General features: G+C 56.4%; 1 protein-coding gene across 15 annotated transcripts in view; it reads right to left on the bottom strand.

Annotated features, from left to right (window-relative positions):
* Window positions 1–18,777, bottom strand: part of rbfox3a (RNA binding fox-1 homolog 3a) — a 223,950-nt gene that overhangs the window by 70,711 nt on the left and 134,462 nt on the right. Inside the window, exon 1 of one of the 15 annotated variants that reach the window (XM_057015307.1) lies at window positions 2,557–2,853. The exons of 13 other annotated variants lie outside the window; for them this stretch is intronic. In XM_057015307.1, the coding sequence (XP_056871287.1) occupies window positions 2,557–2,646 (90 nt within the window). In that variant the 5' untranslated portion in view covers window positions 2,647–2,853. Of the gene's footprint in view, window positions 1–2,556; window positions 2,854–18,777 lie in introns of those variants that run through there. One more of the 15 variants, XM_057015310.1, reaches the window with a different exon arrangement.

The following is an 18,777-nucleotide window of genomic DNA, read 5'->3' on the forward strand; positions in this document are numbered from 1 at the left end:
CTCCAAACACACCTCAGACTTGGGTGTAGCTTGTATCTCTGAGTGTGGGAGCGCTCCAGGGTTCTGGGGCGGGGGTCCAGGGTTCTGGGGCGGCGCTCCGGGGTTCTGGGGCGGCGCTCCAGGGTTCTGGGGCGGGGGTCCAGGGTTCTGGGGCGGCGCTCCGGGGTTCTGGGGCGGGGGTCCAGGGTTCTGGGCCGCTGTTCCCTCACTGGGAACAACCTTGACCAGGAACCAAAGAAACCGCAGACGAGGAATCAATGACTGCGGAACAGAGCGGAGCAACTCCGGCAGATTCGGAGATCCAAATCACCGTGGCGCAGCGACACCGGCGCCGCCCCTCCTTAGAACACCTCGGTACCACCCGGCAGCACCGTCTCAGATAATAGAGTTCCGTTTACGAGCGCTGCCATATGCCCACCCAGCGCCTGGTAAATAGGAAATCCATGAGAAGCTGCGTTTTTATGGCGGGGAAGACGGCTGCTAACGACCGGGAGCGACCCGTCAGTTTGGGCCGGTGCCATAAATATATTCATACTTTAATACGGGCCCACGGCGACAGCACGCTCCCGCAGAACCGCCATCATTCACAAATCCAGAACAAGCAGCGGCGCCGCTACGTGTGCTGGTCGCCATCGTAGCCGGCCCTGGCCCGGCCCCGGTCCTGGTCCGGCCCCGGTCCAGCCCTGGTCCTGGCCCTGGTCCGGCCCTGGTCCTGGCCCCGGTCCGGCCCTGGTCCTGGTCCGGCCCCGGTCCGGCCCGGCCCTTCGCTCCGTTATATTTATTTCATGCCGTAATCGGAGGCGCACAGTTGCCGCCTCGCCGCAGGGAGCCTCCTCGTGTTAATGAAAACAAACATTTAGCTCGGATTTCGACGCGCCGCCGCCGACAACAAAGAGCATCAAAGCGAAAGTGCCTGAGAACACGGACCCAAACACGGACGCAGGCGCGCGGCGCCGCTAATCTTTCCTGTAATAAACTCCTGCCTCCCTGTGATAGCGCGGCGCTCCATGTTCCCACATAATGAGCAAAGCCGTTCCCGGCCAACTTAATACGCGTCTTATTTGAAATGCAAACAAACGGCGAGCAGAGGCTATCACCTCAATCTAGTCCCCTCCTGTTCTCCGGCTGGCAGCTCGCAGGAGCCGCCGCCGCCGCCGCCGCCGCCGCACCGTGGCGAGGGCGAGGGGAGGGCGGGAAACGGGGGCAGCCCCCCGTGAAGGAAGGCACGGGCCTCGTGGGGGGCGGAGGAACATCAGATCAAAGGAGCCATCAAAGAAAAGTTCTGATGGGCGTCGACATGAAAAGATGCTGAAAATTCCAGAACGGATTCATTTGTACCTCGTTTATCCTGAGCCGGTGTGAATGGAACGCTGCAGTACCGGCAGAAACAGAGGGGGGCAGCGCTGAGCTGGAGCCACAGTTGGGATAAAAGAGACGGTCAGCGCTCACAGGTCCGTGGCTACGGTGGCAGCGCCCCCTGCTGGACACGTTAGCAGCCCTACGGTATCGTACGTGACTGACGGGAACAAATCGGAAAATCAGATGTGTTGGGACGTCTGGTCGTTCACATGCCTCCACCCACCCCAGCATTCCCACATCCCCGGCGGGGTGAGCTAGCCAGGGACAGATGGGAGGGGAGGGGGGGGGAGAGGAGGAGGATGATGAAGAAGAGGAGGAAAAGGAGAAGAAGGAAGAAGAGGAGGAAAAGGAGAAGAAGGAAGAAGAGGAGGAAGAGGAGAAAAAGGAGAAGAGGAGGAAGAGGAGAAAAAGGAAGAAGAGGAGGAAGAGGACTCCAATTGAGTAGTTTACACCATGAGCAGTTTTCCGCATCACATGCTGTACAAATAAAAGCAGGCCCCTCCCACTAGCCCAGGCCCCTCCCAATGACTAGGCCCCTTCCACGAGCACAGGCCCCTCCCAGTAGCCCAGGCCCCTCCCACTAGCCCAGCCCACTAACTGGGAATTAAACAAGCTGGAGTCACTTTTTCCCCTCATAAAAATCCAGTTTCAGGTTTGTCAGAATTTTAGAAAGAAAAACAAAGAAATCCTGAAAAAATTAGTTCAGTCAAACTCTGATTCTCAATGTTCCGAACACGTTTAAAAACCCGTCTAAACACGTTGAAACACACGTTTAAACACCGCGATAGCAGCAGAGCAGCAAATGGCACCAACGCAACACCAAAAACTGCTGATGGCAGCAGACGTGAACGTGTTATTAACATGTTATTAACGTGTTATTAACGTGTTAATGACCCACAGAAACTCAAGTTCCAATACAGAACACACTGAAGCTTCACGGCAAAGGAGTGAGGAGGAAGAGGGAGGAGGAAGAGGGAGGAGGAAGAGGAGAAGATCCCCAACAGATCAAACGCTGTGTGACCCCCCCCCCATATCACAATAATAGATAAACAAGAGGATGAAATGGAAGGAGTGGGCTCGCCCCCCCAGGGTCAAGGGTTAGGAGGTGGGAGGAGGAGGTGAAAGTAGGACCACAACGATGTGATCACGTGCCCCCGTGGGGGGGGGACGGGGGCGGGGGGGAGCAGCCGGTCTTACCTCGGGCAGGTAGAGGAACGCGGGGGGACACTGGAGCGAGTGCGGTAGCATCCCGGAGCCGGAGAGAAGCAGGCAGCCGGAGTTGGCCATGGAGCTCAGCGGGGGGGACGGGACGCTTTGCGCATTTAGCAGGGAGATCCTCGCTCGCTCGCTCTCTCTCTCTCTCTCTGATCCTTCTCTCCGCTTTTAATTCTCTCCTTTTTCTCCTCTCGCTGCCTTTTGTCTCTATTGAGGATGTAGCGGCGAGGCGAGAGCGCACGGACAATGTGCACGTTCCCCTCTGTCACTGGAGCTCCCTCCCTCTCTCCTCTCTCCCCTCTTTCCCTCTCTCTCTCCCTCTCGCTCTCTTCTTCCCTCTCTCTCTCTCCTCTCCTCTCTCTCTCTCTTCCCTCTCTCTCTCTCTCTCCTTCGCTCCTCCCTCTCTCCTCTCTCTCTTCCCTCTCTCTCTCTCTCTCCTCCCTCTCTCTCTCTTCCCTCTCTCTCTCCCCCTCGCTCTCCTTCTTCCCTCTCCTCTCTCTCTCTCCTCTCTCTCCTCTCCCTCCCTACTCTCTCTCTATCCTCTTCCCTCTCTCCCCCTCCCTCCCTCCCTCTCTCTACCCCTTCCTCTCTTCCCCTCCTCCTCCTTCACTCTCTCCTCCCTCTCGCCCTCTCTCCCCCTCTCATCCTCTCCCTCTCTCTCCCTCCCTCCCCTCTTCTCCCCCTCTCTCCCCTCACTCTCTCTCCCCCTCCCTCCTCTCCCTCTCTCCCCCTCCCTCCCTCTCTCCCTCCCTCTCTTCTTCCCTCTTTTTCTCTCTCTTCTCTGTTTACTTTCAGCCATAAAAGCCAACCCAAGCATTCAGACACAGAGGGGGAGGTTCTGCGAGGGGGGGGGGGGGTTGCGGAGGAGATGGGGGGTTGGGTAGGTTAGGGTGGGGTTATAAAAGTGGTGGGGGTGGTGTGGGGGGGTTACTGATGATGTCCCCGAAGGATCCATACATCAAACGCTGCTGAATAACAGCGGGGATGTGAATGACATTAGAACAGCTGATCCGGGGCATTAGCACCTCGCGGGACACCGCGGGCCCCCTTTAATTGCCCCCCCTTCACAAAAACACACATGTGCCCCCCCCCCAGTGACCGGGAGCATTCTGCGCTCAAGGACACGAACGGTCGGGAACGTTTAAGAGGTAAATGAGGACCCAAAGACCAGCTGGGAGCGGGTCGGAACCAGCTGACACCAAACTCTTCCCGCTATTAAAAGGAGTTCACCTGAACTCTAAATCTGGGAAATCAGGAAAAATATGTGCGGAAGAGGATATACCTGAGGATATCCAGCCGGCGGCGCCCGACTGAGCACGCCAGAACCACGGCGAGAAGAAGACGAGAGGGTTCTGTTGGGACGCGGGCCTCACTGTCGGGTTTGGAGGCACCAGAACCGTCCCAGTCTGATCTGACGTAAACGCTAGCTTGATGCCGCGGCACGGAGCGGCGGAACGCCGCTGTCGTCGGCAGGTTTCGAATATTCTGCACATTTATGGTGACTCTGATGGAACGAGTCCGAACCCCGAATCCTGCCGACATCGTATCCCGATGCACGCGCTAGCCTAGCTAGGCTCCGGTTAGCCTGGTGCTAGCGCCGGTTACGAACAGTAATGAGCAAAGGCCCCGTTAGCCAGGTGGGCCGGACGGAAGCTACGCAGAGAAGAAAAGAGGCGGAGCCGACGGCGTAGCGGCGACCACCACATTCCCGCGGTCTCACCTTCGGCGCCGGGCGGGATAATAGGCTCCCGCTGAGGGAGACGCAACACGACCACGGAGGAGAATTAACTCCCCGTCCACAGATTAAACAGCTCCCAGCATGCAGCGGGAGCGAGCCTGACCCACAATTAGGCGTCTGCGCCACTCGTTAATGAAGTCGACAGACAGAAACGGCAGCCGGCGGCAACTCAAAGGACGCCGGCCTGTGGCGGCGGCCATCTTTGTTGCAGGTACACAGGCTCACTCCTGGATAATTGGCCCGAGCGTTTGATGCGCAGATCAGTCACGGCAGAAACGCGCCGGCGTTCCAGGCTGATCGGCCCGGCATCGCCCGCTAACGGCGGCGATCCATCTCCGCGTCGTCCCGCCGTCTCTCGCTCTCTCCTCCTTCCTGTCTGTCGCTCGGCTGCAGTTAATAATTCAAATGAGCGCCGGCGGATCGCTGCCTTCAAAGAGCGCCGCTGGAATGTTCTCAAAGGTGGCTTTTTCTTTTTGTCATGTGAAATCAAAGCGCTCAGACGCGGCGGCGATATCCTCGGTTAACTCCCGGCGCCGCTGTTCTGCCAATTAAAGCGAGATCAACAACCGGCGTGTGCGGTTCACACTCATCACCACAAGGAGAAGAAGAAGAAGAAGGAGGAGAAGAAGAAGAAGTGATCTTAATCATCATCCTCATCACTGCTGCTGTTTGTCTCCGCCGCCGCCGCCGCCTCCTGATAATGGCGCTAATCATGGTGACACCACCACCACCGCCATCAGTGGCGACTCCGCCACATCTGCCCGGCGTGGCGGCGTCCTCCGGGATGAGCCGGGTCTCGATCAGATCTGAAGCGCCGCCAGGTTTTGACCCGCCCCCGGAACGTTAGCAGCTAACCGCCGGCGTTTCAGCGCGAAAAGGTCGAGAGCAGCAGTAAAAAGCCGCCGCGCTCCGTCAGCAATAATCAGAGGCAATAGCGGCGGCGGCTAATGGGGCCCCAACGATTCTCCGCTGTTGATGGTGCGACCGCCGATCGATACGCGCGCTCGCCCCCGTCTTCAGACCGGACGACCGTTTATGTCCCTTAACTCCCATCAGGACAATAACGCAGGAAGGCCGGACGACGTCCGCGAGTCCGTGGAACGTCGTGTTAGCTGGGGCTAAGCTAGCCGTTGACCTGACGCAGGAAAGAGATCAAAGGTGCCACAATCCAAATAAATCCGTCACGTCTCCGAGGAGGGACTGGAAGTTTCAACATGAGGAGTGGAAGATTTTGGGAAAAGCGCCACGTTCCTGGATAAAACCTGACAAACACAATTAACGGGACTCGTGTTTAATCCCGGCAGCCGAGGATGAAGACGTTTGTTTTTTCCGCCTCGTCCCGTCGGTGCCGGTTTTCCCTCCTGAAGGGAACTTTTCCCTCCTCTGCGCCGTGCACACAGCCCCCCCTCCAGGAGGAGAACCGGAATATTTCTGCCTCCGTGTCTTTAATATTCAGACGGAGGGAACATTATATGGTGATTTATATGATGATATTTAATAATGATTATGGCGCTAAATTAAAACTGCAGCGTAACCAGAAACTTTGGTGATTAAACTGTGATGAATGAAGCAGGAAAAAAGGAAAAAAGGGGGAATATTTGTCTTTGAACAAGGAAAATCCTCCAGATTTTCCTCATTCTTGGAAATGCTCGACTGCGAACAAGTGGTTCAGGCCTGGGGGGGGGGGGGTCCGGGACCGGGCCGGACGCTGCCGACCCCCTGAGACGCCGGGAGCAGAAACAAAGCAGCGTTTGGTGCTGGCGTGGGGGGGGCGGCGAGGCCTTTTCAGGGGGGGGGCACCCTTGAAGTGCCCCTCTGACAGGCTGCCTCATTATCTGGCATCTCCAGAGTGCCGGCCGAGCCCGCCACAGAAGAGGGGGCACGAGGACGCCTCAATCAGCCCGCCCCCGGGGTACGTGGGGGGGGGGGCGAGCTCTCGCTAAAGGTCCGCTGATTATATCTGAGGCCCGGAGCTTCAGGGATCCCCACTAATTAAAGGTTGTGTCATATCTGTTAGAGATAACAAAGCCTCCCAGCTCCGCTCCCAAGACCGGCGCTCCGATCCTCCTTCCCGCCGATCCGCGCCGCATCATGTCAGGCTGACCGGTGGCGGGCGCCCCGAGGAGGGGGGGGGGGGGGCCTGTTTAACCTGCCCTCACCCGTCTCAGCGGAGGCGTCGCCGCTTCTTTGTCTGGAGGCATAATTAAGGCGCTCCTTCGTTATTTCTTCACTTTGAGCGCAGATCTGAGTAATTAGGAGGCAGAGCCACGAGGTGGGGGTGGGCGGGGGCGTCGCACACACGCACACACACGCACACACGCACACACGCGCACACACACACACACACACGCACACACACACGCACACACACACACACACACACACGCTCTCCAAATGAGACGCATTCGTCTCACACACATCTCCCGCTGCCGATATCCGCCGGCCGCTGAACGATGTTTTTCCGAGCGCGGCGGCTGTCGCGCGCTGACGCATCGATTCCAAATTTTGATTAAAGGGACGTTCGGGCGGCGCCGGAGCGGCCGCAGGTCGGCGCAGCGGCCGGACGCCGGGACGCGGAGGCCGCGGCTTCCATTCATCCTGGGACGTTTTCGCCCGCCTCGTCTCAGAAATCACGGCTTCTTTACGGCGAACTAATGCAGCGCCGCCGCCATCAGCAGCTCGCCGCCATCATCGCTCACCCGCGCTTTTAGCGGCAACACAAAGGAACGCTTCTGGAGGAGGCAGAGCAGAACGGGAAGGGTTACTGACTCCGCTCCCACACCGCCATACATCACCGCTCCACGCCGCACGCCGCTCCTCCCGCCGCTTTGACAAGGAAGCGAAGGCGGCGGCGCGGTGATGGAGCTTTATGGCCACGGACAGCCGCGTCAATACATCGAGCGTTTTACCACCCTCTTATCCGAAGGTCCGGCGGGCTCGGGCGGCTGCGCCTGGCGGGGGGAGCGGCGTCAGAACGGGGCTTGATAACCGGCGCCATGTTGGGCCTGGAGGCCGAGCGGAGGCGCTGATGGAGAGAGAGCTGACAGGCGGAGCGACGGGCGAGCGAGGAACTCACATCAGATCAATGATGAAAAATTCAGCGCTGGCAAAAGTGGCTGCGGGCGATGATGTCACACGCTGGCGTGCGAGTGTGTGGCGACCGAATGTACGCGGAGAGGCTAACGTGCACACGCCGGCGGCGCCGCAGGGTTGGAGCGTTTCCCTTTAAGAGGCGAAGGCGTCGATGGAGGAGAGATAAAAACGGGGTTATTAAAGCGTCTGTTAGCGCCGCCGCCACCGTCCCCGCCGTCCCCGCCGCCACCGTCCCCGCCGTCCCCGCCGCCACCGTCCCCGTCCCCGCCGCCACCGTCACCGCCCGAACGTTGCTGTGGCGCGCTCCTGCAGCAGGAAAAGACCCGTTTGGGACGCGGGCGTATCGCTGGACCCCAAAATGTCCCTGATTCATTTCTATCAGGAGCGATCATTTTCAAAAATCCATCAGCTCCGTACGTTCCGGATCTCATCGACGTCTGGAAGAGGAAAAGGGAAAAGGGCGACCCCGACTATAATGTCTGGAGCCCAAAGCGAAGTCAATTACATAGATTGGTGGAGTGACATAAAGAGCATTCCATTTGGGAGCAGATTGGTCATGCCGGTAATGTCCCCTCCGAGCAGCCGTACCTTTGACCATTACTCCAAACAGGCAGTCGGGGAACCGGGACTTATTTCCCCACAACTGGGAACGCTGCCGTTTCTCCCAGAGGGGGTCAGGGGTTCACGCCGCTCCCACATTTAGCAGCGGTGAGGAATGGTCCATCAATACCGGCCGACACGCGCGGCCGCGGCGAGGAACGTGCAGCGCGACTGTCGCCGCCCGAAACACCTGGACGATTTATGTCGGAAGTGTGTTTACAGCCGCACCTGGAAGTATTTCAAAATCAATAAACGGGATCATTGCGGATGATGGCGGCGCTCAGATTCAGGCCGTCGGCGCTCACCCTCCCACGACTCGCCGCCTCCTCTCCTATAAACCGGACGTCGCTAACACGAACGCTATCGGAGCGGCTAGCTTCCCGGCGGATGCTTCTTTCCCACCTGTAAAACAAGCTAATCTCCTGATGCACTAAAAGGTTCGCAGAGATTCTAGAAATTTCATTAACCTTAAGTGAAATTTCCAAATATTACAACATTGTTTGACTTCAAGAGTCGTAAATTTACAAGTTTTGCATGTTTGGACTAATGGATGAGTTCTTTTCCCATTTCGCGGGGGAAAAAAATGCTGGATCCCTGAACTAATCGATGCTAAAAAGCGTCCAGTTCCAGCACTACACTTTCACGTTCAAACATCCCTAATTACCAGAATCTCTAAAAGTATAATTAATCTATCAAACGTGTCATCGAATCAGAGCCAGACGGCAGCTGGAGATGATTTATGGAGCCAAGATGCCCGACGGAGCGCCCAGAAATGGAAAAGCGCACTCAAAAATGAGTCACTCCGCTGTTTACATCCACTCAAATCCGCCTCATCTGTGTCCGCGCAAACTTCACTGGGATTACCGGAGCGGGAGCCTCGTTTACCGGCCCTCAAACCCGGCTGCACCTAGCTAACGTTCAGCCGCCTGGTTAAGAAGTTAGCGCTGCGGGTGGGAGGGGCTCGGCGAGGACAGAACAGGAAAAGTGCTCCTGGTTCTGTTCACGGAAAAGCAGCGTTCAATAAATATCTGTGCTATTCCCAGCGCGTTGATAACGAAGGCGCGCGTGGCTGCGGGCGGCAGTTGGAGGCTAGCGTTTTGGGTGGAACATCAAATATTCATCAGCACACATTCACGCTTCTGCTGACTAAATCTGCAGGCTGTTCTTATTAAATCCAACCAATATCGGTCAGGACGCGGCGGCGAACTCACAGCGTGAGGGAAGCGCGCGCGAGCTCGGCGCGGCGTTAGCGCGCTAGCACGGAATGTGTGTCAGAACTGGTCCGGAGGTGAACAACAACAACAACAACGACGACGTGCTAATTCGTTCAAAGCCTGACGTCAGGCTGCGTTCCCGAACTCCTCGCTCATCCACCCCCCCATCCGGTCGGCGTACACGCGGCGTCCGTGTCGCGGCGTGCCGCCTGCCGCCGTCACAACATCGGAGCTTTGCGGCGAGTTGCTTCCGTCGTAAATGTTTGATGCGGCGTCTGCGTCCTTTTTAGCCTGTTAGCTAAGCGCTGTGTTTTGAGAAGTGCTACTTAAATAGAAGCTCTAAATATAAAGTTGGTGTGGGAGCGTTCCGCCACGCTTCCCTCAGCGTCTGGCTGTTTGCTGCAGTGCTGCTCTCCATGCGGAACGCCGCCCCCCCCCACCCCCGTGCAGCGTGAGCCGCCCCGGGCGCCCGCTCTTGTTACCTAAGATCCAACCCTGCCCTCTGACCACATCCCCCGCCACCTCCCTCCAATCGCGCCGCCATCGAAACTTCGCCGCAGGGACTCTCGCGCCGATACAGATTTTCCACGGACATCTGGCCCGGAACGACGGCGGCGGGGAGAGAGAGGGTTGAGGAAATTCTGCCCGAAGGAGGCGGAAGAAATGTGAGCGTAATATCTGTGGAGTGGGAGTCATGAATGTAATATGATCGCGAGCGAGCGAGCGAGCGAGGGCGGGAACGCCGCGCTCCTGCTCAATATTTCAGAGGCTGCCGCTTGTTCCCGCCGCCCCGTTGAGGGCGGAAACGGACGGGATCCACGGAAAAATGCTCAAGTGTCAACGTCGGCGGGGCGCGGCAAAATTACAAACATACATATACACACACCCCGGTGTCAGAGGTGTGTGTGCTCGGGCCCGGCCAGAAGGATGGGCTTCCCCCGCCGTGCACGTCGGCCACCATCAGTCACGCGCACGCTGCCGGATTACTTCCTGGGACGCTCGCACGCCTTCCCGAACGCTCCCTCTCCCGTCTCTAAACGCTATCTGTCAGTAGGTGCTGCTGACGGAGCCTCGTCTGTCGCCTTTCTCATTACAGGTGGGGGGGGGGCGAAGGGGGGGGGGCTGGCGTTCCCGCCCCCCTCAGGGAGACGGAGGTACGGAAGCATCCGCACAGAGCCGGCACCTCCGTCTACTTGACATAACCCCATTCCCGCCTCCTTAATTCATCCAGACGCGGCACGCAGCCGCCAAGGAAACAGTTCAAAGGATGGGTGGACAAAAGCTTATTGCATTATGGGATGGAGGGGGGCGGAGCTAATGCATCAGCCATATTGGGTCATTTACGCCTGATGGGATTCACGCAGCCGCACCGAAGCTTTAGCTCCTCTGTCGGGAAGTTAAGCTAGCCGCTAGCAGGACAGAAACATCGCTAAGTGTCCCCGAAACCACGGTAACACGGTCGCCTCGCTGTCCACTGGCTCTTCTAGAATTCCTAAGTTAGAATTACCGACACGGAGCGCGTGATTCCCAGCAGAATGGAAGTTGCTCTCCATCCGTAAACTTCTCTTTGTTCCAGGTGTGCGATCGTAAAGAGGAAGCAGCTGCTAATCAAAGCCGCTGATCTTTTATTCCGTTCACCCAAGAACTTTTGTTAGATGATGGAACGTTTCCTCCCCTCATTTAATATTCACAAAGACGGCGTTCCTGGGAACCTGCTTTGTTTCTTAAAAGTGTTTGTAGCCAGGATGATCAAAGCTCCCTCAGACCCAACGTGCCGCCACGCGGAAACGACGGCGTCGCTCGGAAACAACTAAATGACGGCAAAATGAGTAACAGCTTCAAAATGGCTGATAATAAGAGCGGGAGCGGCGGGAGAACGCCAGACAAATGTGACACTAAATCCTGCATTTGGAAGCTCCGGGGTAAACAAGTGTTGATAAAAGGAGGCGACGCACGACTTCCTTTGTGAACGCCAAACGCTCCAAACGCTCCGAGAGCGGAAGAAAGGGAGGGAAAAGCTTCTTTCGCTGTGACACCTCAGCGGCGTCTCACAGGCCGGCAGGACTGGGACAACATTCCTACTGCTGCCCCGCCCACTTCATGGGAGCCGCCCCGCCCACTTCATGGGAGCTCCCCGCCCACTTCATGGGAGCCGCCCCGCCCACTTCATGGGAGCCGCCCCGCCCACTTCATGGGAGCCGCCCCGCCCACTTCATGGGAACAGGTCCAGTACATCTGCTTGGGACTATTTTCACCGGCGGATGACTCCACATTTGCTTCCTTTATGTGTTTATTTAGCAGATCCAGTACGTGTGTGTGTGTGTGTGTGTGTGTGTGTGTGTGTGTGTGTGTGTGAGTGTGAATCACTGATGTGTTTTTAATAGTTTCCGGACAACAACGGCGATCCGTGGCACAGAGGAATTTGATTCATCAGGCCGACTCACTCAGAGGTGTAAAATATCGCCACCATCTTCCGCTCCGATAAGGGAAGTGTCGGAATAACCGGAAAAAGGGGCTCACGTGAAATGGAACAACTGGGAAACTCAAACGCTCGACGATAAGAAACTTCAGTAATTTGTTGACTGGCCAGAAAACTCGACGGCTCATTAAGGAGGCGGAAATATTCCGGATCAGCAACGGGAGCGTGTTTGGAATGGGAATAACGGCAACCTGCCGTTAAAGGAGGACAAAAATCCCGGCAGTTTCCTCTAATTTTGGGGTTCGGGACCCACTGGGATCCGTCCTTCATCGGAGGCCCCGGCCCCCAGCGTCCCGGGTCTCCTGGCCGGCCTCTGATCCGGGCTGCAGCAGGAGCAGCCGCGGGTGTGTGTTCAGCGCTGGAGCCGGAGCGGGAGCGGGAGCCGGAGCGCTCCATGTGGAGAGATTAAAGGGCCGTATCGATCCGCAGCGTTCATGCATTTTGCATGAGGAAGACGATGTCAAAGAGGAATCTCGGACCAGAAAGGAGAGTTGGAGAAATAAGTGAGGAAAAATCCCACCACGGAGCTGTTCTCCATGGAAACCGCCTCTTTTTATGGGATGGTGCGCGTTGGAACCCTCAACGACCGCCGATATCGCCCGTTTTCACCTCTCCCCTTCTCGCCATCTTCCTCCTCCTCCAGGTTTTTGGGGGGTCGAGGAAGTCGGAATGTGAAAAACAAGCCCCCGAAAAAGAAGAAGAAGAAGAAGAAGAAGAAAAGAGAAAGTGGCAGCCAGAGTCTGTCTAATGGCGGCAGCGAGTCCGATGGAGAATTCTCAAGTAGAGTGTGAATTATTTAGGATGTGTGGCGAGTGAGCGGCGCTCCGGAGCCACAGCCCGGAGTGGCGGAGCGGCCCGAGACTGCGGGGGTGGAGGGAAGGAAGGAAGGATGGAAGAGAGGGAGGGAAGGAGGGAGGGAGGGAAGGAGGGAAGGGAGGGAGGGAGGGAGGGAAGGAAGGATGGAGGGAAGGAGGGAGGGAAGGAAGGGAGGGAAGGAAGGGAGGGAAGGAAGGGAGGGAAGGAAGGATGGAAGGATGGAAGGGCAGAAGCATGGAAGGACGGAAGGATGGAAGGGTGGAAGGATGGAAGGGCAGAAGGATGGAAGGACGGAAGGATGGAAGGATGGAAGGGTGGAAGGATGGAAGGGCAGAAGGATGGAAGGGTGGAAGGATGGAAGGGTGGAAGGATGGAAGGATGGAAGGAAGGAAGGATGGAGGATGGAAGGGCAGAAGGATGGAAGGGTGGAAGGATGGAAGGACGGAAGGATGGAAGGGTGGAAGGATGGAAGGATGGAAGGGTGGAAGGATGGAAGGGCAGAAGGATGGAAGGGCAGAAGGATGGAAGGATGGAAGGACGGAAGGATGGAAGGATGGAAGGGCAGAAGCATGGAAGGATGGAAGGGTGGAAGGGTGGAAGGATGGAAGGATGGAAGGCAGGAGGATGGAAGGCAGGAGGATGGAAGGGCAGGAGGATGGAAGGGCAGAAGGATGGAAGGACGGAAGGATGGAAGGATGGAAGGGATTTTCCTCCCTCGTCCCCATGACCCATTTCATGATGCTGATTATTCATCATCAACATTTCATGCAGGTCATCATGCATCTTTAAAGCCCCCCCCCCCACGCCGCTCCCCCCCCGACAACAAGACAAAAGCAGCCACCTGTATGGGGGGGCACCACCTGTGGGGGGGGGGGGCACCACCTGTGGGGGGGGCGGGGCACCACCTGTGGGGGGGGGGCACCACCTGTGGGGGGGGGGCACCACCTGTGGGGGGGGGGCACCACCTGTATCGGGGGCGATTAGAAACGAGGCGGAGCGCCGTTCTTAAACAGCCCCCCCAAACTGCCGGCGGCCCCCAGAACCGGATCAGCAGTTTAGATGCTGGATAATCGGACATCAGGAACGTCGCTCATTTTCCGGCTCCTTCTGAAGGTTCAACGCTAAAAAATCCAACTTCTTTTCCGACCTGGGTAAAATCCGACGCGCTGAATTGATCTAAATCCACGATCGGTTATTTAAGGAAGAGCTCAAACCTGGAAACTGTTTTATTTAAAGGTCGTTTTCCTCTTAAATTGTTCCCACATTAAAGTTGGATGATGAATTTTACAGCAGGTGGACACCGAAGCTCCCGGTGCATGCTGGGAAGTTTCACCGGGAGAACAGGAAGTGGTGATGAAACAGCTGCCCGCGGACGCTAACTCCAGAGACGTTCCGGCTAGCTCGATTAGCGCCGCAGTGCCGCTAGCTTGCTCAGCTCGGGGGTTGCGGGGAGCAGAACCTCGGCGCCGGGTCCCCGTGGTCGCCCCGCCCTCCGACAGATGTCACTCTGTCATTGGACGCCGTCCCGTCCCGCACAGGTCACGCTCGGAAAGTCCCTTTTAAGATTTAATTAGCCGTGTTCACCGGGAACTTCCAGTCGGGCAGAGTCAGCTTGTCGGACTTTATGATGGGTGAGTTGTGCACATTCAGCGCTAATGCTAACGCTGCGTTAAACCTCCCTCTGTCGCCCCCCCCCCCCCCCCCCGACCCTCTTTGGACCAGAACCCAGGCTCCATCGCTAATCCGACAGAAAACATCGGAATAACGAACCGGCACATGCCTGAAACTCCAGGAAGCTCGTTGGCGTGCTCACGGCCGCGGCCTCGCCGTGCACGCCGGCTGCGTGGGGGGGAGGGGGGGGGGGGGGGGGTTAACCGCCATCAGAAATCAAAGCGTTTAAGCAGATTGTCCACAAGCACGTCTGGGAAGCTTGATCTTCCTAATCTACAAATGGCTTCTTGTTATTAAACTGCTAATTCGGAGGATTAAAGGATCCGTGAGAACACAATCCCCTTCCTGTCCTTTCCGGGCTGCAGCTGAAGGTGGCTTAAATATTAATTAAGCACACGCACGTGTCGGCCCGTATGCACACGCACGCGCAGGGATTAGGAATGTATACGAGGGGCTGCCCCCCCCCCGAGCTAATCTGAGTCAGTTTGGGATATAAAGACACTCCGATAATCAGATTCCGGCTCCCTTGGATTCTCTTTCCCTGATTAATTTCTCCGTTTCCAGCAGCTGAGCTCTGACTCGGAGCCGTCAGAGGCTGAACCGCGACATTAACGCCGACGCTAATCAAACGTTCCGATGCGCTTGCTCCCGCAAACTGCTGATAAGGCGGATTTACAAGGTGTGTCGGCGTTCCCGCGCTCCATTATGAAGCAATCTCCCTCCGATTTTAACAGCATCCTGAGTGTTCCGGAGCAGGAAAAAAACGCCATCGCGGAGATGAAACCGCTGCTAAAGGAAGCCCGCTGTCGGGATCGGCTCGCCGCCACGTTTCCCGCCACTTTCGCTCAAATTAGCCACGTCATCCGTGCCGACCTTTGGGCCGGCGGCTTCCACGATCCAGCGCCGGAGCGGCTGACATTCACGGCCATTAGCGCCATCCAGGAAAATCACTTTATTTCAGCGTCGCCATCACAGGGAGCGCCGCCGCCGCCCCGCCGCTAATAACAAAAGCAGCGGCCTATTTTAGCCGTGACAAGTGTTTCAGGATTAGAATTTCATTCCTAATGGCGTCTCCGGTAGCGCCGTAATTCACTACCTTTGCCGTATCAATTCCATTATAATCTCATTAAGCCGCGGCAGCGAGGTGATTCCAGGGAGCGGAACAGCCGAGCGTGCGCTAACGCTAATTGAGCAATACTTTTTATTCATTATTATTGCCCATTATTCAATTAATGAACTTAACGCACGGCTTTTTTCAATCGCGCGGCGGCGGCTTTTTTTAATTCCATTAGCGGGAGGAAGAAATAAATAAAGAAGATCCACAAACGCTCGGCCCCCGGAACGCCGCCGGCGGGACCGAGGGACAGTGAACCGGCCCGAGCCGAACGACGGAGGAGACGCTCTCGGAACGCCAGGAGACGGGAAGCTGCACATCTGCGTGAGCGAGCGCCCCCCCGATCGATACGTCTCAAACCTAAATGGCGTCTTGATTAGGTTATTGAAATTTTCTTTTTAATTAAAAAACGCTCCGTGGGGGGGGGGGGGGGGGGTTCGTTTATATGTTCATCACTTTATGAAGGACGGCGGCGAACGTGTCGGCGCCTCATCAACCAGCGCGACGCGGGAATTTCTTGTGCGTTTGTCTCCATCCCGTCCTGGCGTGGCGCCGTCAGCGGCGCCCTCGGACGGGCATCAATCCTTCTGACGCCTCTAAAACCTCGTTTGTTCCGCGGTCGGGCGACATCGTCCCGCTTTCGTGGCCGCCATTTTTCCCGCCAAAGTGCAAAAAACGACAAAAACAAGTGCGCGTTTGATGGCGGCGCCGCGCTGACGCGTCCGCGTGGCGACGCAGCACCAGAGGCCCGTTGGGTTGAATGTAAACATCCAGAAGTGGCGCCCGCTCCTCCCACGTTCTCGCCATGAAGATGCATAATTTAGGAGAGCGGAGAGCAAACGCGCTGAGGAGCAGATCAGCGGACGGAAAACTGCCTCCCCGGAGAGCGAGCGCCATTACACTCGCCGCGGGATGAGAGTCATTCCGCCGCGCGAGGCCGGAATGGCCCCATACATCCTGCGGGGGCACAAGTGGGGCGGCGCCGCTTGTCACGACCACGGCGAGAGGACAGAACGCGGCACGGACGGAGACGGAACCGGCGCAGAGCGACACCGGGAGGACCAGAGAGACCTCGAGCAAACACACACACACACTCACACACACACACACTCACTCACACACTCGCACAGACACACACAAACACACTCACACACTCACGCACACGCACGTGTGTGTGTCAGGCAGAGCAGCGATGACACCAGATGTTTGCACCACTTTTCCCATCAGGATTAAAGGAAACCAACTGGTTCCACTCATGTCCTCATAAAACACGGAGAGACGCTAAAGTCAAGAGGAAAACACCGGAAGGGGCTCACAACATGACCTTTACCTGTTCGAGTGTGTGTGTGTAAGAGAGACAGAGTGGTGGTGGTGGAACAGAGGGGTTAAAGGTCATTTCCCAGGTCCAGCAGGAGAACCAGTGCTTACATCAGTCATTTAGTAGACAGGCAGACAGACAGGCAGGCAGACAGACAGAAATACAGACAGGCAGACAGACAGGCAGGCGTGTTGCTAACGTCTGTGTCACATTATTCAGAGTTTAAGTGAGAATTATTTATCAGTGTGAGCAGCCGAGGATCCAGGCCGGCCCCTCACACACACGCTGAATATTTCTGTTTCTAGTTGGAGCTTTAACACATGCTTGGACCAGCCCGCACACACACACACACACACACACACACACACGCACACACACACACGCGTATCCGAACATACAGCAAACTTATATAACCATCATGAAAAGTGCATGAGGCCCTGCACCACCACCGACAAACACACTCCAAACTCACCGTGACAGCAGGCAGCGCGCACACACACACACGCACACACACGCACACACACACACACACACCACACACACACACACACACACGTGCGCCTGACAGCAGGTGAGGTGCAGCAGCCGTTCTCATCATCCTGCTGGATGTGACCCAGAGGACAGAGCGCCGCCCCGGGCGCGGCCTCCAGGACCGGGGCGCCTCCGCGGAGACTTATAAAGTCCTCGCCACAATTTACTGTGAGGGCTCGGGCGGCGGCGTCCGGTGGCGGGCTGTCGGCGCCGCTCTTATTTGCTTCATTCCCTTTGACACGGCCTCTGGATTAGGGTCATAAATTCCAGGGAATCGGTCAATAACCTATAACACTAATGTCACTCTCCTGCCATTAATTTTACAGCCGCGCTCTTTCTTTAGCCCCTTTTTTACGTGACGGAGGGGTTTATGCTCCCGCCCATTGATTGGGAAGAGTATATAACAGGCTCGGAATGGAGCCCATAAACGGGAACACACATATGAAAAACATCGGCGCAAAAGTGGATGTGACAAAAATCAATGAGCTCGTTGGGGATTCCGACATTTTCCGTTCGGGTTCTGGCTGCAGCGGGACGGATTCTCTTCGGCATCGGAACGTTGGAAAATTCAAAGGTGTCATTCTAAGAGCATGCTAACAAGGCACAAGGCTAATTAGCACAATAGCTGCCACTGCTAGCTAGCTTCAGCCTGAGCAAGAGCTTTGTTATTCAGGATAAGACGCAACAATCAAGAGCTCTACATGCTATAACATGCTATAACATGCTATAACATGCTAGAACATGCTATAACATGCTATAACACAATAATAATAATAATATGCAGGACCCTAAATATGCTCGGCGCGCTCGCATCGCTCATATAAAGCTTGTTTTACCGTGAAATTACACGCGGCTTTCGAGTATTTCCACACGGCTCATGCTAATATATGGAAATATGTGCAAATACGAATATCTGCATGTAGATACGGGCTGCGTTGGGACACAAGATTGCAATTATTACTACAATTTGTTTGGAGAGTACGAGGAAAGTGTCCCGGTGAGGTTTTTCAGGCAACTCTGAGGACGCGAGAGGCAACCAGCTGATACGGCCTCGGAAAATTTAATCTTGGCCCAAAACTGTTTGATGTGGAGTCTCGTCGACCTCTGAGTGCTAAAATTAAACCCTGTTCCTCCAGAAATGAACAACATTCCCAGTTATTATTCTCCTGATTGGCACAAGGTGTCGTTAGCCTAAAACCCTGGAAAACTGGCGTCTGGCGCCGCGTGAGACGGAACCAGAAGTGGTTTTCTTCTCGCGGGCGGCGAGTTGCCAGCGGACGTGTTGTTGCCGGCGTCTCCTCCCAATCTTCCCCTTATGTGAGCGCTGACACTTCAGGGCATAACTGCGGCACAGGTGCGTTAGCGCCGCGCACGCCTTCTGCTGCAACGGTTCCGAGGGAGACTGCAGCAACACGCCAACAACCTGGAAATAAAGAAGCATCCTGCAGCTGATTGGAAGAGAAAACGGCGGCGCCGGCGAACGTGACCTGAAAGGTTTTACAGCGTCTGCACGTCAGCGCTACATCCAGCTAGCAGCGGCTGCGGCCGGCAACTGTAGCGTCAGCAGCTAAAATCTGCCACAGCCAGATATCCACCACCCAGTTAGCATCTGCTACACCTCTCTAATGT

This window comes from Takifugu flavidus, chromosome 18 (assembly GCF_003711565.1).
Source record: "Takifugu flavidus isolate HTHZ2018 chromosome 18, ASM371156v2, whole genome shotgun sequence".
Lineage (NCBI taxonomy): Eukaryota > Metazoa > Chordata > Actinopteri > Tetraodontiformes > Tetraodontidae > Takifugu > Takifugu flavidus.